Source organism: Drosophila busckii, unplaced genomic scaffold, assembly GCF_011750605.1.
Source record: "Drosophila busckii strain San Diego stock center, stock number 13000-0081.31 unplaced genomic scaffold, ASM1175060v1 chrUn_07, whole genome shotgun sequence".
NCBI lineage: Eukaryota > Metazoa > Arthropoda > Insecta > Diptera > Drosophilidae > Drosophila > Drosophila busckii.
In genome coordinates, this window is record NW_022872723.1 from 2,076,628 (window position 1) to 2,102,024 (window position 25,397).

At 33.3% G+C, this 25,397-nt stretch overlaps 1 protein-coding gene across 1 annotated transcript; it reads right to left on the reverse strand.

The window, feature by feature from the left end:
* Positions 1–1,054: 1,054 nt before the first annotated feature.
* On the reverse strand, positions 1,055–23,905 carry LOC108600723 (kinesin light chain). The gene is made up of 6 exons (XM_017988461.1): positions 23,831–23,905; positions 20,435–21,061; positions 6,233–6,353; positions 5,688–6,167; positions 1,716–2,021; positions 1,055–1,275 (listed from the first exon to the last, which is right to left on the reverse strand). Exons 2-6 carry the CDS (start codon positions 21,034–21,036, stop codon positions 1,258–1,260), a joined length of 1,527 nt encoding a protein of 508 aa, XP_017843950.1. The 5' UTR covers positions 21,037–21,061; positions 23,831–23,905; the 3' UTR covers positions 1,055–1,257.
* Positions 23,906–25,397: the final 1,492 nt, after the last annotated feature.

A 25,397-nucleotide genomic window follows, 5' to 3' on the forward strand; every position in this document is an offset into this window, starting at 1 on the left:
TTGCTAGTAACAAAATCAAATAATAAAGCATGGCAGCAATTCTGTTTGATACAATAAAATATTTCATATAATTGTTGACCTGCTACGCTGCGCAGCGCGCTGATATTCTTTCTATGTATGCGTGCAGCCCTTAGAGCATGTGTGTGAAGCAACAGCGGCCACAGAAGCACTCACATATGCACGCACACATGCAAATGGGGCCTGATGCAACTGTCCACTCGCACTCATAAGTACTGACATATGCAACTGGGACTTGATGCAACCATATTATATATAATATGTGTTGTATGCTTAGTGGTAATATATGTAACTGAAGAGTGCGTTTTGCTTGACACGCTGCAGCATGTGCTGACGCCAAACTTCGAAAAGTGTTGCATGGCTTATTGAAAGGTAAATTTTTCAAAAAGTAGCAAAAAGTGCACATTGAGACTAATAGCATTCAATTAGGAATTGAACACTCTACAACATGGACCAGGACTGACTTTAAACAAAGTTAAACAATTTTTGTAATCTCATTTCAAAGTTGAAATTTATTTCCAAAATCTTTACGTAGACAGCACTTGCTAAAATTACAAATTGTTAGATATATACGCCAACATATTAGTATTAACATATAGTAGGAACCTGTAGAAATAACATCCATTTAAAATTTCAAAGTTTTTTGGTGTTTTGTTGAAGAATCAATAATTTCTAAATGCACTGCGCAATTCACTTTAATGTTAAGCACGTGCTGTTAGCTCGCAGCAGCTGACTTTAACAGCTGTTACTGAACAATTCGACTGTTAATTTAACATTTGCGGTATGTAATATAACAGCTTGAACATTTCTAAATATGTTAGCATTCAAATTTTTAAAATCTGCATACTTGTAAAAATCACATTTATTTCACTTTTTCCGAGAAACGACCCATAGTGCTTTGGCTTGTTTTGGTTTTTGTTTCATCGCATAATAAATGATTGATTACTCGTAAATATTATTTGTAGTTTATCAAAATGCCGTATGTTTATTTATAGTAGATAACAAATTATATAAACTTAGATTTATTTTATTACAATTTGTGTTTATTGAATTAAATTTGTTTATGTGCAGCTTGAAAATACATTGAGAAACTAAGGCAATATGCGTTTCACATATAGTTTTATATGTTTTCACTGACATGAAAAATATAGATTCAATTAATATTAAGGAATGAATAAATATTGTTAAAATAATGTTAAATAGTCGACGAACCATCGGATAGAAGGCATAGAACGCTTTTTAAGGTTTCATTGTTTTCTGAAAAAAAAATACAACGCTAATTATTAAAAATATGAATAAGAGTTTGTGTTTAAAAATAAGTTATTGATTATTTTTCCAGATATTAAAAACTTAAGTTTTCTATTCGTCCGACCAGTAGAACAACAATATCTGGAGACTCCAATTCAGTAGTCACTCTTAACCCGTCGCACATACGTACACTGTTTAGCTTGGAATGCTCAACAGTCTTTGTATTTTATATACACTTCGACATTTTAATAAAAAAAATAAAATAAAATATTGTAGCATGATGTAATTGTATTGTATGTAATACTAAATAATAATTTAAAATAAATAACACAGTAGCTTTATCATATTATATTCCGATGTCAAATATTTTTCAAAGCTCGGGTAATAACTTCAGAGATATTCACTTGTAAATTTTCTATACATACAGTAAATATAAATTCTTAAGTTACCTCGTCCGAAAATTCCATATCTTCCTTCATTTGCTTAGATCGACGTTTTTCAGTTGATGTTAGAAGTTGTGCCACTTTGGTTTGTTTCGCTAAATCGTAAGCTTCCTTTTTACTACGCATTGCACAGTCTTCAAGTGTTTCTGCAGCTTCAAACATTCCTTGTCGCCTATAAAGTGCCCCCAGGTTTTTTAGGGTTGTTGTTACAGTTGGCGAATCAACTTTTGCAGCTTTATGCCATCCACCATATTCGCCATATGGAGTATTTTCACGGTTATCATATTTATGTTCTTCGCGCTCTTCAGCTACCTGATAATACAAATAAATGTATATACAAAACGTATTTATTTTTAGTGATTTTGGTTTTAGTTGTTTAAAATTAACCACCAATCTACTTAAGATTTCTACAACAGTAAACGGGTTTCAAAATAAAATGCAGACGTTATTTATATTGACTTTAGTAAGCAACTAATAGAATTCAAAAAGTAGTTTTCAATTCAGCTGTTTCCAAGCTAGTATTTGTGACATCTGATGTTCCTCAGGGACCGTTGTCTTTTACCCTGTTTATCCATTACCTTCGAGGGAAGATAATTGAGGAGTTATCATACTTTCAAATACTCTAATGTATAATAATAATGTGAAGCTATGCCCATCGTTTATAGACATGTCATGTAGTGCTTTACTTTGGGTAAATATAATTTATTAAAACTCCACTTCTAAATGTAAAGTTATGTCCTTCTATAGACACTCGTCTCACTTTATATATCTCTTGTTCGACTGATTCTCGTGATCGAACCACTAGTAGCTAACCGTCGGATTATGTTAGGCGTGATGTGATTAAATTTGTTAAGAGGGAAATTGACTTTTTATATCATACCAAAACAGGAAACATGTTTCATTTGTTTACAACTACGAAATGTATATCATAAAAAAAACAATAGTAAAATAGTTGAGATAAGGATAAGTTATGCAATAACTCTATACACACTCGTTTCACTTAGTCAACTACCACATTGATCAGTTACCTCTCAATAGAGATTAGCAGAAGTAAATGACTTAGGTATTCTCCTTGTTGTAAGCTAAAGTTTGACATGCATGTTTCTCTAAATGTCAGTAAGGCAATTCAAGTTTTCGGATTTATCAAAAGATGGCCTAAAGAATTTGATGACCCTTACACAACTAATTTACTTTATACATCTCTTGTTCACCCGATTCTTGAATATGGCTCTTGTGTTTGGTCTCCCCAATATAGAATAGTATTGACTCTGTCCAAAAAAAATTTGTATTATTTGCTCTGCAAGGCTTCAACTGGGTTCCAGGAGTTGAATTACCATCTTATACTAATCGTCTACTTTTAATTAATTCTCCCATCGTTAGCTGAACCACATTATTCTATTAGGCGTCATGTTTATGATTAAATTAGTTAACGAGGGAAATTGTCTCCTCATACTTGTTTGAGTCAACTTAATTTCTCAGTTCCTGCCTAGGTATACTCGAAAATTTTGTTCCTTTATCACTTAACGTTTGTACAACTAATTATTCACTGCATGAACCCCTTCGAGTACTCTGTGCTGATAACAACAAACTTTACTCTGTTTTCAACACAGAAGCCTCTGATTGTATTACTAAAGATCTATTTTAACTTTTTTAACTATTAATAATTAACACTAACCCAGACCTGATTGAGTTTTTGGGTTTTCCCCAATCCTTGCAACAAATGTTGGGTCTGTTTAACACTCCCAATCTATAAGTTTATCAAATCTAAAAACAAAAAAATTACTTTAAATAATTTTTAAATTTAATTTTAAATATTTTTTGTAATCCTTTTCTTTTATCGTTGACTGTCCATGGATGACATTAAAGAAGTAAATATATTAAAAAGATAGTTGTAGCCATTTTTTGGTTATTAAAAAACGTACAAATGTCATAAAAGGCCTTATATATCGCATTCGCTTAATTGCACTTCACTTTTATTCCCATGTGCTACAGCCAAGGTTTAGTAATTTTAAAAAGAACGAAGCAGCTGCAAATCTATGTGGAATCCTATGGTGTTACTTAGTCAGATTTCGCTTTTTTCCTTGCCATATGGTTAGATTTGTCGAGTAACTTAATTGCTTTTCGCCTAACCAATTATTAATAACCAATAAATAAATTATTTGAATATTAGCTATATTAAGACTCTAACATAAACTATTTGACTACTACTGCGGATATTCCAAGCGGAGATTTACACTATAATGAAGACCGATAAAACTATTCAAACGATACAGGAAAATTTCTTTGTTGACTTCTTTGTTGTCAATAAACCATCACAGCATCTTGCACCACTTTCTCAATATCCTGTCATGAAAGGATACCATAGATAAACTAAACACCTCAAAGAATTTTTTATCTACTGTATACCACCAGGTCAATGCAACGAATCACTATAGAATGGCAAATCCTGATCTCACTCAGTTCTCTGTACATCGATATGGAGTAGAGCATCAACCAAAGCAGAAATGAGATAGAAAAGCACCAACTGTAAGACGGCGAGAAATATGTACAGTACCCGAAATGATACTATCCAAATTCAACTCAAAATAAAGGAGTGCATGCGTTTAGTAGGGCTATTAACGGGACACTGCCAATCATCGTCCCATGCAAAGAAACTACGACTAGAGGATGGCTGCAATGAACTAAAACTTTAAAATAACATCTACCTCTGATATCAATTACATAAACATATAGAGTTATATATTGTAAATTAAATACTAAACGAGTCCAAAACGTATTGTTGTGATATGGTAAACTTTAAAAAGTTGAGGAACAAGCCTATGGGTAATTTAAATCATCAAAGGTATCAACACTAGCGTTCGAGTTCGGAATCATTCGAAGATCTGTAGCACATCGAAAATTTCCACGCGGAATGATTTCAGTGGATCTTAATTTCACGAGTGATTTCTAAGCGATCCTGATAAATCAAATATTATCCATATAAAAATGTTAATTAATTATTTTTTCGGGCAAAAATTTTCGCATTCAAAGAGCAAGCGATATGTTACAGTAATTCTTTAATTTTGCGCTCTATTAAATATAAAAATAATAATGTTGAATCATCTTTCATAACATTTAAAAAATAGGAAATACATGTAAAAATATTTATTTTATTTTTATATCAATATCGTTAAGGATATCATTGGGACTAAATACATCAAAAAATGAAATACCTGTATGTTCTGTGTCATCTATCTAATCTATAATTAAATGATTTCAAAATCTACTTCGGTTTAAATCCATTTCAGTGGCACCCCTGTCATACTTAAAGCAAATAACTGTAGTTTGTATAATTCTGACTTCTTATTCGGCAATTGAGTGTCACATTCATGTGGCTCTAATTAACTACACCAATTTTGAAATAACTGTCAACTATCAGCTATGAGTTAAATGTTTTGGAAAACTGTAAATTTTTAATATGTAATCAATTATCACATTAAATACAAAGGGAGCAATAACTAAGCAAAATAGCTCGATACCTAGCTATACTTATCTAGATTAAGAGGTTTTTTTCATCGTCTCGAAAAAGCGCTCCAAAGGCACGAGTTACTGTGGTGTTACCTCTAAAGGAAAAATCAAATAAAAGCTTTGTCGCGCCCTGCTGATGCTGTCTGCAGCGTCCAACATAACCAATATCAACATATCCTATGTGCAGGTTTCATAAACTTTTTTTAATTTTTTAAAGAATACTTTGTTGCATGTAAGTGTGGTGGGTTTTGTGTAGAAAAGATATACATATCCATTTAAGGAAGATTTTTCCTTTTTTATGTACAAGTATTCACAATTTCAGTCGATTTTTATCTTCCTTAGTATCAGTACAAAAAAAATATTTCTAATGGATGCAGCAAATTTAAACCCTTGTTAGATTGTAATTTACTAAATGTTTTACTAATTGATATATAAACTTATCTTACTAATTGATTTATTAACTTGTCTTACCTGCCAAATTGGTTTATTTTTACTGTCAATTGCTCCAAATTCACGCTCGTGTGCTCTAGTAAGAACTTGCTTATAAAGAACTTCAGCTTCTGTATATCTTCCTTGCTTGAGATAACATCCAGCTAAATTATTTTTAGTTTTGGCAACGTTTGGATCGTCTGGACCAAGTTTTGACTCATAAATATCCAGTGCTCGTTGGTAATATTTTTCGACCTCGTCGTATTTGCCTTGGTTTTGGCAAAGTAATGCCAAATTGTTGAGTTGTTTTGCCACATCTGGGTGGTCTTTACCGAGAACTTTTTCACGAATTTCAAGAGCACGTTTACAAAGTGGCTCTGCATCCTTATATTTACCACGTTTACCATACAATACCGCTAAATTATTTAAAGTAGCAGCCACGGCAGGATGGTTTTCTCCAAGTGTCTTTCCTCGAATAGACAACGCATCATTTAATAAGTTCGCTGCTTCCTTGTACTTGTTCTAGTTTAAGATATTTCAAAAGGTATTTATTATTATAAATTTAAACACTCTTATTGTAAACTTACTTGATCACGGTAAACAAGAGCCAATATATTTAACATTGTGGCTACGTCTGGGTGGTCATGGCCACTTGTCTTTTCGAGATCTTCTAATGCTTGTTTGCAGAGAGGTACGGCCACCTCATATCTAAACAAATGATATGGCATATATTTAGAAGCATGTTATTTAATTTTGAAAAAACTTTATAAACATTTTGAGAGAATATTGTTCATTTTTTATCTTGAGCTTTAAAATTGAGAAAATGATCAGCCTCATTTTAATCACTAAAGCACTCTATAGCTTCTAGCGTACATAATATCAAATTAGCGATCATGTCTCTCGGTGAAAAATATCAAAATATAGTTATTTTACACTCAAAAGTTTATTAAACGTATGCCTCAAACAAATAGCTAGATACACAAACACAATAAAAACTGAAGACAAATTCACTATTATGATTTTATTTTACAATCGTGATAAAAAAAACACTTACTATATTGCAATATTTTCAAAAGCAATTAACCATAATTTTTAATATTTTTTTTTAATGTCTCAATTTTATCTTAATGCAAAGTAATCAAAGGTAATATATTATCTCATGACTTTTATAAATCTGTGGGATCGTTTTCATGGCTTTAAAATATAAAAAAAAATTGAATTTATTGTGAAAAAACGCTTTTTTTTAACAATATAGAAATTGTTTCAAATCGTTTACAAAACTCAGCTGACACATAAGAACGCTATACAATAGCTCGGTTCAAGATTAATTTTTGGCTCATACTGACACCAGAGAGCGGCACCCTTAAAAACACTGTGCGTACAACTCAGTACTACTGATACATATAAGCAAAACAGTGGCTGATGGCCACAAGAAATATTGTATGTGTCGCGAACATAGTGCACAAGAAAATGGTTCAAAAAAGTGTTTCTACCTGCCTTCGCGTCGGCGTTGCAGCTAGTACTGACAGACTGCAAAGGCTAAACACAAAGTAGTGACTGTGAATGAGCTTGGTAATAAAAAAATATTCGATTTCATATTACATCACGTTCACATTAAATCACATGCATATATGTCAGCCCTGTTGCAAGCAAGCGAAATTTTTTCTCGCAAAGGGTTAGTCCAGTCGAACGTAGTTTCCTTTGCCGTGTCTTTTGACCACTTGAAACACTTTAAAAGTTTTTTTAAGTGTTTCAGGAGGAGCACCTACATACAAATTTGGTTGCTCTAGTTTTTATAGTTGCTGAGAAGCACGCACTCATACAGACGGACGGACGGACAGACGGATATGGCTATACGACTCAGCTCGTCGAGCTGATCAAGAATATATATACTTTATATATATATATATATATTAATACATATACTTTACATTTGCACAACTTCATGATACCCCTTTTCCATTTTTTACAAAAATGTCAAAGTGTATAAAGAGTAAACATATTCAGATCAAACAAAAAAATAATTTAAAAAACCAAAAAGAAATGTAAGAGAAGGGACGTTAAGATTTACAGTCACCAATTCTGACTGATAAGCCGACCCAGCAACCAAAAGACTATCAATCATACGCCCAAGTTGCTGCAGGAAATAGTAATACCAATACTTCTCTAGAAAGAATAGAACATCTTTTAGAAAAACAATTTGAACTCACCAATAACTTACTTAATATGATAATGTTACTAGTCAATAAATTATGCAAATAAGTCTAAGCCTAGGAATCTGGAATGCCAATGGGCTTTCCAACCATGTTAATGAAATATCTTTATTTTTAAAAGCAATTGCAATCGACATCATGCTTGTTTCAGATACAAACTTCACCAGTAAATCCTTTTTTAAAGTAGTTGGATACGACACAATAAGAGCTGATCATCCGTCTGATGGAGCCCACGGAGGCGCCGCAATTCTTATAAGATAGGGTCTAAAATTTAAAATCATGGACAGCACTAGGGAAAATGCTATGCAGGCTGCCACAATTGAGATCAAATGCATGCACGCAGATGTCTCAATCTCAGCAATATATCTCCCTCCAAGATTTACAATAAAAGAGCTCGATTTTAAGAACTTTTTTCAAGGACTAGGAACAAAGTTTATTGTTGGAGGCGACTTTAATGCCAAACACCCATGGTGGGGCTCCAGACTCACTAACCCAAAGGGATCCGAATTATATAAATGCATACGAAACAATAACATATCAACTCTCTCAACTGGAAAGCCTACATATTAGCCTACTTCGTTGCATTCTCTGCATCCCACAAGCACATATGCGATTAATGGAAAGTTTCGATCTTAACTCTCAGATCACTCTCCCATAATAGCGACCTACAGCACAATAGCTCATATGCTAGACAAGCTCTATAAAGTCATTTCCGCTTCCACAAACATTAACGGGTTCAAAAACTACCTAGAAGAAGCAATAAGCCTAGACATTTCGTTAAAAACAGGAGAGGAAATAGACAATGCACAAATTCACAAATACAATTTACAAAGCTACATAAATATGATCCACACCCACAAAAACCAACGACCAAACCAATTGTACCTCCCTACTGAAAATCCAAAAAAAAAATCCAACACAAAAGGGACCTGAGAAAACGTTGGCAAGAAACTCACTAACCTGCAGACAAAAGACTATACAACAAAGCTGCATCTGAGCTTAAACAATTACTGTCAAACTTAGGAAATGAATCTCTAGCGGCATATCTGAGAAATTTAGACCATAATTCTAGCAACAAAGAGCACCACCTGTGAAGACCAACTAAATATCTAAAGAGACCAGCAAAAAGAAACATAATCATCCGCAAAAACAATAGAAACTGGTGTAGATCTGACTTATGAACAAGCTGAGGCATTTGCACAACACCTGCACTCTGTGTTTCAGCCAAACGACATTAACAATCCGGTAACAGAAGCTGAAGTAGAAAATTTTCTTGAGGTTTCCTATTAAAAGGATTCTTCTTGACAGAAATTAAATGCTTAAGCAATGAAAATGCATAAGCACTAAAATGCATACGGTTTCTCATGCTAGAGTTTTGTGTGATATGGGTAAGCGCGGAGGCGTTAAAACAAAAGTAAATAAGAGAATAGCGCACATAAAGTGGCTATTATTTACCGCAACGCCGCCTCCCGCATGGCAAACTGCACAAAAGTTGCAGTTAGAGCTTGACTACTTAAAATCAAGTCTCTTAGCCATTAAAAAACCTATCACGAAAGCTCACTCAGCTATAAAACCAGTTAATACAAAAAGTAATACAAATCTAAACATCCCCAAGCCATTGCCAAAGAGGCCAGACGCCTGCCCAGGAGATTGCCCTGGACCATTGGAGAGTGTACATTGCAAATACACTTGCATGCGGCCTGCAGAACCACAAAAGCAGAAGACCCAGAAGACTCAGAAGAAACAACAAGCGTGAGGGGCACCTACGCCAATTACGCATACGAGGTTCAACGTACCAGGCCGGTGACGTCCAGTTGACGCGGAATGGGTCCATAGCAGCAGCAGCAGCATATATATATAATTCTAAATTCTAAATCTAAATTTTATATTATTATTGTAAAAAAATTGTAAAATTGCGCAGAACCCTCTCTGCCCGATTAGAAGTATAGCCCGTAAAGCTATGCGAAACAATAGGTAGGAATATTGTCAATGAAATACAACTCAATTAGTAAATCTTCAGAAGATTTAATTGAGGAAAAAGAAAAATACTGCAAATTGCAAATACCAAAAATGGGTTTAGTAGACGTTAAGTCAGTGGATTCCACTGCTAACGTGATAAATAGAGTAGAATCAACAACTATAGACTTAGAATTAACAAATATATTGTTAATAGTCATTATTGTTGTCATGTGTGCAAATATATTGTATAAATTATATAAAATGCACAATAAATGTTAAAAAAAAAAATACATGAGCCAAGCAAATGACTTGGAGAAAATATAATTCAGAATGCACACAACAACAAAATGACATATATATTTAAAAACAATATAAAATAATAAAGTGCAGTAAAATAAAAAAAAAAAATGAAATGGAAAGATTTATGTATAGAATTATCAAACATTAAGTCAGAATCTGACAAATCAGTTAAGTCTTTAACACAGAATAGACCGATACAGAAAAACACAGTTAGGAAGCACGTAGAAATATTAGTTAAATGCTTCAATGAAGCACGAATGCTAATATATGAGCACAGGGACGAGTTAAATCAGGATCATTGGTCTCAAGTATCAAAATTTTTGATCAGACTAAGATCCAATTTAACAAGTATTAAAGAAAAGTTCAATCTTGATATTGAGATACCAAATATTCTTAATACTTCAGTATCAATTGCTATTGACCACAAAGATTTGGATGAGGATGAAGTAAATAATCTCACTATCCCAGCAATATTAATGCCTGATTTGGACAGTTGTGCAGATTCAGACGCTTGCTCGAGCATAGTTGAAGAAATATTTACTACAATGGCACAGTCAAATATTGATTTTATCAACACTGCATCTAAGCTTATACCAGTATTTGATAGTAAAGCAGAAAATTTACTAAGTTTTCTCGATGCATTGGAAATTATTGAATCAATAAAAGGCGAACACGAAGAATTAGCTGTTTCAATAATAAAGACAAAGCTAAAAGGTGTCGCCAGAAACCTGATCGGAAGTGAAAAACTGTATCAGAAGTCATTTCCGGACTAAAGTGTAATATCAAAGGCGAAACTGTAGAATTATTATCAGCAAAGCTGATGAATCTACAGCAACGCAACAAAACTGCTAATCAGTATGCAATGGAGGTTGAACAAATGGCAAAAGCTTTAGAAGGCGCGTACATAACAGACGGTACAAACCTAGAGCTAGCCAGAAAGTATTCGACTCAGCATGCAGTAAAATCAATGATTACGAATTGCGCAATACAGAGTGTAAAAACCACAATGAAAGCAGGTTATTTCCCAACAATGAATGATGCCATTTCCAAATTTATAAATAGTTGCACAGAAGAGACAGGTCAGCCAAATTCTGTCCTTTATTATGAAAATTATCCTCAGCGTGGTGGAAACAGCGGCCGCGGAAGTTTCAGAGGCAACTTCCGTGGTCATAATAACAATTACAATAACTACAACAATTATAATAATAATAATAGGGGAAATAACAAAAATAGAGGCCAATATAGAGGGAGCTATAGAGGCCGTGGAAACGGCAATAGAGGAAACCAAAATAACAATGTGAGAGTAGCCCAAAATATATCGGAAAACTCTCAAGACCCTTTAAGTACACAACAGCAGAAAATACATTGGTTCATGCAATTAATCTCAGTCAGAGTATATTTGTCACTTTTACTAACGTGTCCACGGGAAAAGAATTGGTATTTCTAGTGGACACGGGTGCAGACATTTCAATAATTAAAGAAAATTCTGATGTCTATCATGACATAAATACTAACTACATAATAGATATAAAAGGAATAAGTCAGGAGGTTACCAAATCAAAAGGATTAACCTCTATTGAGATACAGACAACTAATTATATAGTCCCACACGACTTTCATATCGTGGATTTACATTTCGCTATCCCATGCGATGGCATATTAGGAATCGACTTCATAAAGAAATACAACTGTCAATTAGACTTCAAGCCATCTGAGGATTGGCTTATAATCAGACCCGATAATCTTAAATTTCCAATTTATGTGCCAATAACATACAGTTCTGGCAACAATTCAATACTTCTGCTAGCAAGATCCCAAGTTATTAGAAAAATTCATTTAAATTCCCAAGAAGACAGTGTATTGATTCCAAACCAAGAAATTAAACATGGTATTTACATAGCTAGTACCATAGCAAAAACAAAAAATGCATTCATAAGACTACTTAATACTACAAATAAAAATCAGGTAGTCAGTACAAGCAACTTGTCATATGAATCACTTTTGAACTACGAAGTAGTCAAAACTGATGACGGAAATAGAGTAAAGTCTGTATTATCTCAACTATCAAAGAACTTTCCTTCACAATTCAAGTCACAGCTCTCAAGTTTATGCGCCAAGTACAATGATATATTCGGGCTGGAGACAGAACCAATAAGCACAAATAATTTCTACAAGCAGAGATTGAGATTAAAAGATGACGAACCAGTATACGTCAAAAATTATAGAAGCCCACACAGTCAGGTGAACGAGATAAAGAAACAAGTCGGAAAATTGATCACCGACGGAATAGTCGAACCTTCTGTGTCTGAATATAATAGCCCATTATTACTTGTCCCCAAAGAATCATCTTCTCCTTCAGGTCCGAAGAAATGGCGATTAGTGATTGATTATCGTCAAATAAACAAAAAATTATTGTCCGATAAATTCCCGCTCCCTAGAATTGATGACATTCTGGATCAACTAGGGCGAGCAAAATATTTTTCGTGTCTTGACCTTATGTCAGGATTTCACCAAATTGAACTTGAAAAAAGTTCACGGAATATAACGTCATTTTCAACGAGCAATGGCTCGTATCGTTTCACACGACTACCTTTCGGTTTAAAAATAGCGCCTAATTCAATGAAATACAACTCAATTAGTAAATCTTCAGAAGATTTAATTGAGGAAAAAGAAAAATACTGCAAATTGCAAATACCAAAAATGGGTTTAGTAGACGTTAAGTCAGTGGATTCCACTGCTAACGTGATAAATAGAGTAGAATCAACAACTATAGACTTAGAATTAACAAATATATTGTTAATAGTCATTATTGTTGTCATGTGTGCAAATATATTGTATAAATTATATAAAATGCACAATAAATGTTTAAAAAAAAATACATGAGCCAAGCAAATGACTTGGAGAAAATATAATTCAGAATGCACACAACAACAAAATGACATATATATTTAAACAACAATATAAAATAATAAAAATGAATAAAGTGCAGTAAAATAAAAAAAAAAGAATGAAATGGAAAGATTTATGTATAGAATTATCAAACATTAAGTCAGAATCTGACAAATCAGTTAAGTCTTTAACACAGAATAGACCGATACAGAAAAACACAGTTAGGAAGCACGTAGAAATATTAGTTAAATGCTTCAATGAAGCACGAATGCTAATATATGAGCACAGGGACGAGTTAAATCAGGATCATTGGTCTCAAGTATCAAAATTTTTGATCAGACTAAGATCCAATTTAACAAGTATTAAAGAAAAGTTCAATCTTGATATTGAGATACCAAATATTCTTAATACTTCAGTATCAATTGCTATTGACCACAAAGATTTGGATGAGGATGAAGTAAATAATCTCACTATCCCAGCAATATTAATGCCTGATTTGGACAGTTGTGCAGATTCAGACGCTTGCTCGAGCATAGTTGAAGAAATATTTACTACAATGGCACAGTCAAATATTGATTTTATCAACACTGCATCTAAGCTTATACCAGTATTTGATAGTAAAGCAGAAAATTTACTAAGTTTTCTCGATGCATTGGAAATTATTGAATCAATAAAAGGCGAACACGAAGAATTAGCTGTTTCAATAATAAAGACAAAGCTAAAAGGTGTCGCCAGAAACCTGATCGGAAGTGAAAAAACTGTATCAGAAGTCATTTCCGGACTAAAGTGTAATATCAAAGACGAAACTGTAGAATTATTATCAGCAAAGCTGATGAATCTACAGCAACGCAACAAAACTGCTAATCAGTATGCAATGGAGGTTGAACAAATGGCAAAAGCTTTAGAAGGCGCGTACATAACAGACGGTACAAACCTAGAGCTAGCCAGAAAGTATTCGACTCAGCATGCAGTAAAATCAATGATTACGAATTGCGCAATACAGAGTGTAAAAACCACAATGAAAGCAGGTTATTTCCCAACAATGAATGATGCCATTTCCAAATTTATAAATAGTTGCACAGAAGAGACAGGTCAGCCAAATTCTGTCCTTTATTATGAAAAATTATTAATTTAAAACATTTTCGTTTGAATTTTGAGTCATTTTTATAATAATTGTTTAAGCAATGCTTACTAATAATTAATACATAATAATAATAGGGAAATAACAAAAATAGAGGCCAATATAGAGGGAGCTATAGAGGCCGTGGAAACGGCAATAGAGGAAACCAAAATAACAATGTGAGAGTAGCCCAAAATATATCGGAAAACTCTCAAGACCCTTTAAGTACACAACAGCAGAAAATACATTGGTTCATGCAATTAATCTCAGTCAGAGTATATTTGTCACTTTTACTAACGTGTCCACGGGAAAAGAATTGGTATTTCTAGTGGACACGGGTGCAGACATTTCAATAATTAAAGAAAATTCTGATGTCTATCATGACATAAATACTAACTACATAATAGATATAAAAGGAATAAGTCAGGAGGTTACCAAATCAAAAGGATTAACCTCTATTGAGATACAGACAACTAATTATATAGTCCCACACGACTTTCATATCGTGGATTTACATTTCTCAATTAGACTTCAAGCCATCTGAGGATTGGCTTATAATCAGACCCGATAATCTTAAATTTCCAATTTATGTGCCAATAACATACAGTTCTGGCAACAATTCAATACTTCTGCTAGCAAGATCCCAAGTTATTAGAAAAATTCATTTAAATTCCCAAGAAGACAGTGTATTGATTCCAAACCAAGAAATTAAACATGGTATTTACATAGCTAGTACCATAGCAAAAACAAAAAATGCATTCATAAGACTACTTAATACTACAAATAAAAATCAGGTAGTCAGTACAAGCAACTTGTCATATGAATCACTTTTGAACTACGAAGTAGTCAAAACTGATGACGGAAATAGAGTATCTGTATTATCTCAACTATCAAAGAACTTCCCTTCACAATTCAAGTCACAGCTCTCAAGTTTATGCGCCAAGTACAATGATATATTCGGGCTGGAGACAGAACCAATAAGCACAAATAATTTCTACAAGCAGAGATTGAGATTAAAAGATGACGAACCAGTATACGTCAAAAATTATAGAAGCCCACACAGTCAGGTGAACGAGATAAGGAAACAAGTCGGAAAATTGATCACCGACGGAATAGTCGAACCTTCTGTGTCTGAATATAATAGCCCATTATTACTTGTCCCCAAAAAATCATCTTCTCCTTCAGGTCCAAAGAAATGGCGATTAGTGATTGACTATCGTCAAATAAACAAAAAATTATTGTCCGATAAATTCCCGCTCCCTAGAATTGATGACATTCTGGATCAACTAGGGCGAGCAAAATATTTTTCGTGTCTTGACCTTATGTCAGGATTTCACCAAATTGAACTTGAAAAAAGTTCACGGAATATAACGTCATTTTCAACGAGCAATGGCTCGTATCGTTTCACACGACTACCTTTCGGTTTAAAAATAGCGCCTAATTCATTTCAGAGAATGATGACTATTGCATTCTCTGGATTAGAACCTTCACAAGCATTCCTTTATATGGATGACTTAATAGTTATAGGTTGCTCCGAAAAGCATATGCTTAAAAACTTAACAGAGGTTTTTGAGAAATGCAGAGAGTACAATCTAAAGTTACATCCAGAAAAATGTTCCTTTTTCATGCATGAGGTGACTTTTCTTGGTCATAAATGCACAGATAAAGGAATACTACCAGATGATAAGAAATACGACGTCATCAGGAACTACCCAGTGCCGCACAATGCGGACAGCGCTAGACGTTTTATAGCCTTTTGCAATTATTATAGGCGATTTATTAAAAACTTCGCCGAATATTCCCGGCACATAACAAGATTATGTAAAAAGAATGTACCCTTCGAATGGACAGTCGAATACCAAGATGCATTCCAATATTTAAAAAACAAGCTAATGGAACCAACATTGTTGCAATACCCCGACTTTGATAAGGAATTCTGTATAATTACCGATGCGAGCAAACAAGCATGTGGAGCGGTTTTAACTCAAAACCATGATGGACTCCAACTTCCCATTGCTTATGCATCTAGAAGTTTCACTAAAGGAGAAAGTAATAAGTGTACTACCGAGCAGGAATTAGCTGCAATACACTGGGCAATATTACATTTTAGACCATATATATATGGAAAACATTTCACAATAAAAACAGACCACAGACCATTAATATACCTTTTCTCAATGATCAATCCCAGTTCTAAACTGACACGTATGAGGCTTGAATTAGAAGAGTATGATTTCTCAGTGGAATACTTAAAGGGAAAAGATAACTATGTAGCTGATGCGTTATCAAGAATAACCATCAAAGATCTCCAAAATATAACTGGCAATATCAATAAAGTAACAACAAGATATCAGAATAGACAGAAAATCAGCGCGGAAAATAAAGAAAAAGAATTGCCTACGCAATCTTTAAATACAGCTTCTATGCCCAACGTATATGAAGTCATAAAAAATGACGACGTACGTAAAATAGTTACATTGCACGTAAAAGATACGTTATGTTTATTTAAACATGGCAGAAAAATTACTGCAAGATACGATATTGGTGATTTATATACCAATGGAATCCTAGACTTAGGTCTATTTTTCCAAAGGCTTGAACTGCAAGCCGGTATATATAAAATCAACCAAATCAAAGTGGCACCGTGGGAAAATATCTTCGAATATATTTCGATAGATAATTTCAAATTAATGGGCAAGAAAATATTGAAAAAATTGAGAGTAGCGCTTCTCAACCCGGTGACCATTATAGATAAACAAAAAGATAAAGAAGCCATTCTGTCTAATTTCCATAACGATCCCATACAAGGAGGTCATACTGGAATATCGAAAACTTAAGCAAAAATAAAAAGACATTATTTTTGGAAGAATATGACACGTGATACCACTGAGTATATACGAAAATGTCAAAATTGTCAGAAAGCCAAAATAACCAAACATAGTAAGACCCCACTAACAATAACAGACACACCCATAAATGCTTTCGACAAAGTGGTAGTGGACACTATTGGTCCACTACCAAAATCAGAAAATGGCAATGAGTATGCAGTCACTTTAATATGTGACTTAACTAAGTATTTAGTTGCCATACCTGTTCCAAATAAGAACGCTAATACTGTCGCTAAAGCAATATTTGAATCTTTCATTCTGAAGTACGGTCCAATGAAGACGTTCATTACGGACATGGGAACAGAATATAAAAATTCAATTATAGACAATTTGTGCAAATATTTAAATATTAAAAATATTACATCTACAGCACATCACCACCAAACAGTTGGAACAATAGAAAGAAGTCATAGAACTTTTAACGAATACATACGATCTTACATATCGGTTGATAAAACTGATTGGGACGTATGGCTACAATATTTCGTCTTTTGTTTCAACACGACCCCCTCTATGGCACATAATTATTGTCCATATGAGTTAGTATTTGGTAAAACAAGTAATTTGCCAGAACAATTTAATAGCATAGATACCATAGAAGCAATATATAATATAGACGATTATGCTAAAGAAAGTAAATATAGATTAGAAGTAGCATATAAAAGGGATAGGATACTGATAGAAAAGCATAAGAATAAAAATAAAATACTTTATGATCAGAAAGTAAACAATATAGATATATCAGTAGGAGATAAAGTATTATTAAGAAATGAAACAGGTCATAAGCTAGACTATAAATATACTGGTCCGTATAAAGTAACGGAAATAGGAGATAGAAATAATGTTGTAATAGTTAATGAGAAACACAAAAAACAGATAGTTCATAAAGATAGACTAAAACTTTTTATTTCTTAATGACACCTAGTATGGCCATGCATAAATAAATATATAGATATATATATAAACACGTCGTTCATTTCATTTTTTTATCATTATTAACAACAAAAAAAAAAAAAAAAAAATATAGATGTATAATTAAAATAACTTCATAATATTACGTTATTTTTCAAAAGGAGGGAGATGTAGTATGCTCACATATTGAATGCACACTGTAGACAGTGCATTCATAACCAATGCCCTAAGCATATTTCAAGTGCAAATGTAACTTGAGTAACACGCGCAGCCAAAGTGCTGGGTCGGCATGTATACATACATGCGCAACTGGCCTGTTACTATGTAAGCATAATACCCTCTCCCTCGTAGCGATGTAATCGCCGCTACTCATATACATAAATATACATAAGCAAATATACATATGTAACAAAGGCTGCTCCGCTGCTGGCGTCGCCGACAGCGCAGTTGCGCAGCTTTAGGTATATTCACATTTTTAGAAGTAAGTCATAATCAATTTAAATAAAGAGTACGATATGAACACAACGTGTTCTAACTTCAAGAAACGAAACAATCTATTTTTTTATGGACCATTCTACACTATACTTAGGCTAGACCACTTCCCAAGTCAATGGAAATGTGCAGAGATCATTATGATCCTCAAGCCAAACAAGACAGAAACTGAACTAGCATCCTACCGTCTCATTAGTCTGTTGACAATATTCTCGAAAGTATTTAAAAAAATCCTGCTCAAGAGGATGTTGCCAATTTTGGACGAACTTGTCATCATTCCTGAATATCAATTCGGATTCAGGAAAGACTACGGGACCACGGAGTAATGTCACAGGGTTCCTAATGAAATTGTATCTGCACTTGAGAGCAATTGTATTGGCACAATAGATTACTCTACAAGATGGTTACCTGCGCCATATTATTTACTACTGAAATCCTACCTGACTAAGAGATGCTTCTACGTGCAGCAGAGAAAGGACATGTCATCACTACTTCCCATAAACGTATTGTATTGGGACCAGTTCTCTACACACTATACACGGCAGATCTGCCAGCAACAAATAACTGCACCTTTGGAGCATATGCTGACGATACAGCTATTCTGGCAACAAGCTCATCTAGAGACAAGCATCTCAACTCTTACAATGTGAGCTCAGCCTGATTAAAGCCTGGTTTCTTCGCTGGAAAATTAAAATCAACTCCCTGAAGTCTGTCCAGGTAACCTTTGCACTAAGACCAAGAAATGTAACACTTAACGGCTCAGCAATTCCACAAGATACATGTGTGAAGTACCTTGGCATGCACCTCGACCGCAGACTTACATGGAAACCCCACATAACAACGAAATATAAACAGCTCAGACTGAAAACACGGAAAATGTCCTGGTTACTAAATAGAAAATCATCAGCCTCTTTGGAAAACAAAGCCATTCTGAAGCCTGTTTGGACCTACGGTATCCAGCTCTGGGGAACAGCTAGCAACTCAAATCAAAAACATTGCGACAAATTGTTAACGCTCCATTTAATGTAACTAATGCAAACATTCATAAAGATCTAAGCATTTCAACTATTAAAGAAGAGATAAACAAATACAGTATGAAATATACAGACAGACTTCCCAACCATGTAAATAATTTAGCCCTAGGTCTAGTAGACAATAGTTTAACCCTCTGAAGACTTAAAAGATTTCACATTCTTGATCTCCCTGATAGATAAATTCAAGTAAACGAGAAATTATATTTATAGCAGGTTTCACTGGAAATCTGCTACTCCTGTCATGTAAATATTAGTCGTAAAATTTACTTATTGTCACAAGACAGATTGTAAATAAAAAAGAAAAAAAAAAAAAGTATTTACAGGACAAATGTGGCCAAAATTTAATTTAAAAAACCATATATCAACATTATTATTAACAAAATTTTTAGATGGGGCATTAAAAGCAGTTACTGCTGAAAAACAACAGATTACCGTGAAGCTTCAAGAAAATAAGGAATTGTTTTCTGGAAAATGCCTTTGACGCTTTATATGATTTTTAATCAGAATACCTTATAATGAAAAATGTTTCTTTGGCGGTTCCATTATAAATTCACATATTTTAACTTTTCTCGGGTGTTCTACTTTTGATGTGTCTGCTATAAGTTAAAACGCAAAGCGAATATAGCAGGAGAGTTATTCCTTAATTAAAACATTGTGCGTCTTTTATTAAGACTAATTTGAGAAAAATTGCACTGGTTAAGAAATTAGAGCCCTCTACATACTTCCCCTTTAAATCAGCGAAATCACCGAACGACACACAAGTAGTCTCACTTTTCCTCAGTAAAAATATATTTATTAATCTAATAAACGCATAACATGGCGTGGAATGATCTAACGTAATTAGTTCATTTGAGTACTTTACCTAATTAAATACTTTAATACTGATCTGATTATCAATTTCAAATTTTCGAGCGTTCTTTGGATTTTTACCCACAAATAACTTAAAAATTAAAGCGAACATTAACTAAATATATTACAATACCTGCCCTGTGATGCATATTGAATAACTAAGTTGTGGAGCGTACGCAACCTAGCTGGAATTTCATAGCCCGATGTTTGATTTGCAAACTGACTTGGTGGAGTTGGAGATAAGTTACTTCTCTCATCATTTTCTTCATCAGGAAAAAGCTCAACTACAGGGTCATTCCGTGTCTTTTCGCACGACTCATCTTGATCCTGGTTATCATCATATTTTTTTACAGATGCCATAAACTCCAAATGTTTTTTTTCTTCTTCTAGTTGTGCTACTAACTGCTCGGATGTTTGAAATTTTTGCTGGGTATTAGCAAGTTCATCTCGGAGCCATGCATTTTCTTGATGAAGGCGTCGCACTTGTGTTTTGAGTTTCTGCTTCTCAGCTTCAATATTTTGTAAGTGAGATGTTAAAGCCATCATCACTTGTGCTTCACTTAATCCAAGCTCAATATTTTCAATATTTTTTCGTAACATGTCAGATTTTTCATTATCTTTTTGTACTTCTGATATACCATTCATAATAGAAACATGTTCCACGCGCAGAGCTTCTAAGCCCTGCAAAACAGTTTTTGTATTGCTAATAATCTCGTCTTGAGACATTTGTGTCATTTTTCCGATAAGCTCAATTTTCTTTCTAGAAAAAAAGGAATAAAAGTAATTAGAATTTTATTATTATTCAAATAAATTATGTTATACAAAATGTACACTTAAAAGTACAAATGTACAGAGCAATTACAAGAAAATCTGAACTTAAATTATAGTTTCACATTTATACAGATTTATATATTATTTGAAATTACATTCTGTAATTTTTTATTGCTTTAGATACAATCATTTTAGGAAAGCAATTGTTGTTTAAGTGAAAAAATCGTTCTGGAAAAAATATATCTAAAAAATCAATACTAAAAGTCTGCGCATGCGTGAGATATATGCTACAATAACTTAGTCAGTTTTAATAGTATAGATAAATTTTGTTTGTTCAAATATCTAGAAATGTGCGTATCTTTAAATTCCTGTGTATACATTTGGTTAAAATTGGCATGCATGGCTTTATAATATTAAGTTTCATTGAAAAAATAATTACAAAGCGCAGTGATTAATGGAAACTGTAATACATTCGATAAACTAAGTGTTATCGTAAGCTTGTAACTGTGAACTCGTTACCAATTTTATTTTACCTTTAAAAATAGTGTTTGTTGTCATAAATTGATTATTATGAATGAATATATAATATAACAATAATGCCAAAGCAAAAGAATTACAAGGTTTTTCAGCTTTAATTTTTAAACTCAAATTCTATCTAAGTTCCCCGCTAACAATGTTTGAAATGATCTTAGGGGTAACACCACTCCAATTAAGCCCTTTTTCGAGATTAGATCAGAAGAAGGAAGGAAGAAGGAGAAGAAGATTAGAAGTTAAAGGTGTATTTAAAAGTACAAAAAAATGTATTAAAAAAATGGCATAATGGCCGCCGCACTGAGACGTGTTTCACTGGAAGGCCTCCGCGGCACGCAGCGCACTACTGGTGTAAATTTAAACCTATGGCGGAAAAAAACTCCTAATCTAAGTATAGCTAGAGAATGTCGTACAGGATGTAAAATTTTGAATGTTTGCGAATGTTTTAACAAGAAAAGTCAAAATATCATTCAAAATCACGGCAGTTTTTCGTCAATTAAAAATCGGTAATTAATTTATCAAAAAATCCGTTTGACATTCTCTGCGTAATAGCGTTCTTAACATAGAGCCAAATTTTCAAGCAAAAATATTGAAAATAGTTCTACTTATGTTGCGTGCCAATTTAAAAAAACCGTGATTCGCTTTCAAAGTTTGGTGGTCCCTCTGGGCCGGCCTGATACTCACTCACTAAGTTCATAATGAGAGTCAACCAAAACTTTTTTCGGCCAATTTTTTTTTTTTTTGCGGTATTCTAGAATAGTTAAACTATTTTGCATCACAACAAAACTTTTGATTTTTGGAAAATTCTCGAGTCGATTCTCGATAAGATACTATAAATAATTTTTCTGAAATTTTTAAGGTTCATATAGAAGATTAATTCATGAGCTAAAATTTATTTCAAAAACTTTGTGTAGTTTTTTTTAATTAGTAAAAATGAAAAAATTTAAAGCGGAGAAAATGTGCTTCAAATTTTTTGTTTTCATGATAAATTTAAGGTTGACGTGTTGGCTAATATCTTCTTCTAATATAGGGAGTTCGACGATGAAACTTTTTGTGGACATTCTTAAATATTTGAGGAACAATTTAAAGCAAAAAAAATAAGATTCAATTTTTTCAATTTTCTAACGTCTAATGTCTCCCCCCTTAAGAAGGGCATTTTTCAGGCACAACGAAAGTTCATTATGGCGTTTCGTAATGTTTTAAGTAAACATAACATAATATAAATTTAACGATTTTTGTCTTATTCATTGGAATTGTTCATAGCGCGGGTTTTAAGTTTGTAAGTCACTTTTCGTAAAAGTTTACGGAATTTCTTAGTATTTTTTATACACTTTGACATTTTTGTAAAAAATGGAAAAAGTGTATCATGAAGTTGTGCAAATATATGTAACAGGGATAAGGAGGCTTGGCAGACCCCACAAAGTACATATATTCTTGATCAGCAAGACAAACTGATTCGATTATAGCCATGTCCGTCTGTATGAGTGCGTGTTTCTCAGCAGTATTTTCGTCAAGCTTTATTGTGAGAATAATTCTTGTTTTCTATTATCGATCAGCGTGAAACAAAAAACACGTTAAAACCAATCGCCGTTTGGTATAGGGAGTGAGAACGTACGTACATGTATATATATATATATATATATGTATATACATATACATATTTTAATAATAATATTAAATTCATTTACTTAAATTATATAAGGCATTTTCTTACGTTATTTATTTATTATTTATCTTAAGTACTTTTTTCTTAAATATTGTTCAATACTACTCCAAATGACTAGTTTTAAAACAGTTTTCATATGTGTATCTCTTACACATTCCACATACTATGCATTTATATGTACATGTCCATATGTCAGAGGTCCAATGAAATTGTTAAAATTAGCACATTAAGGATTATAAAAGTTGTGATGCTATAATGCAATTATATGTATTTATATTAAACCGACTATTGTTTAACCCATACGTACATACAAAGATATGTCTGCATTTTAATTTCAACAGTAAAACGTTGAGAATTTAATAATATATATGTATGTACATACAAACTTCATACGCACATCCATATGAATGCTTGTTTTTTAAAAACATTTGTAGGAACAGACGAATTCTGCCACAAAATATATCACAAAATAATAAAACCTATTAAAATGCGAATATAACAAATTTATGTATATGATTAACGTAAATAAACATACAAATAGTGAGAATAAAAACAGCTTACTGCCACAAAATATGAGTTATACAGCCTTAAGTGTCCACTAAAGTCATCGATAGTGATGGCACGATTGAATCATATGATACACAATAATCGATTATTTCGTTTCAAATAGAATGAAAATTGCATCGAAAATGGGTTTTGATTATTTGGATACTAAGTATACAATATAATCGCCATTTATAAGAGATTTGGCAAATTGCACCACATCCCTTGCTACGCTACCACTTTTATGTTAGTATAACCAAATGCTTTAGAAATTGAAGACGCATCCAGATTAATCACCGAATGCCGTACAACAATAGTTTTGTTGAAGCGTAGCAGAATATAGAATAGAAAATTAGCACTAGCTGAAGCTTTCTCCTGGCATTCAAGAGGAAAATGTCTTGAAGGTAATCTTAGCTGTGAGAACAAGATGCAAATTTTTATATGCTAGAGACATATGTTATGAGCACAATGCACAATGAATTTATTATGATTAAAAAGCACAACTTTTTCAACTTGTTGGTAACATTTCATGTGTTTGCTTTAAGTTTGAACGCTTATTTTAAGAATTATTCAGTGCGCTTACTGGGACAAATACTCAGAAAAAATATATTCTATGTAAGTTCTCTGTCAACCAAGGTTTCGTTCTAGATCTGCAACACATGAAATGTAAGTGTTGTCGCCATGCTCGCACAGTTGTGTAATTGCTTTGGCTTATGGCCGGAACACGTATACACGCATTTGCTCTTCCTATCTTTATGAGCAATTACAAAAACAATTGAGCATACATAGGGACGCGCCTGTGTTATATAAAAGCAATAAATTTTTCTCGGCAACTGTGAAAATAAAAAATAGCTTACCCTGGCTAAGACTCGGACTGGGTGGCAGCATCTGACACCCGCTTACTTTGCATTGATTCGTTCAGCACAAACTTAGTAAGGAAATATGCCTGCGGCACAGCTAAAATGAAACTGTGTCTGAGATGGATATTTAAATACAGAGTGAAATTCACTGACGGTATTAGTCATTGTGGGCTGCTCAAAAATATGTCGTTATAAATATAAATTAAAAATTATTTATTTATTATTTTTGATTATTTTTATGATTATGGCAGGGGCGTCCAAGCCCTATGCTCAGTGTGCTCATTTGTTTTTGTAATTGCTCTTCAGTATAGGAAGAGCAAATGCGTATATATACATATACGCGCTCCTTCCATAAGCCAATGCAAATTACTCAAACAATTTTTCGAATTTTTTTTTGTCTCGCCTGTGCGAGCAAAGCGACAACACATTCATGTGTTTGTTGTTGCCTTGTCTCGTGCGCGAGCGTGGCAACAACACTTTCGTGTGTGTGTTTGTTGTTGTGTCGAAAATTTGTTTGCGAACTTTGTTGTTGCTTTGACGAAATGCGTGCACTTAAAAAAAATGAAAACAGCTTGCACTGGATATACGAAATTATCATTGCCTGCGCAAGCTTTGGACAAGTAAGTGATGCCTCATTTCTTGTCTGTGTATGAAATAAAATTGAGTTAACGGCATCTTTACTTGTGTTAGTGTTTTCGAATTAGTGTATTGGTGATTTGCTCTTC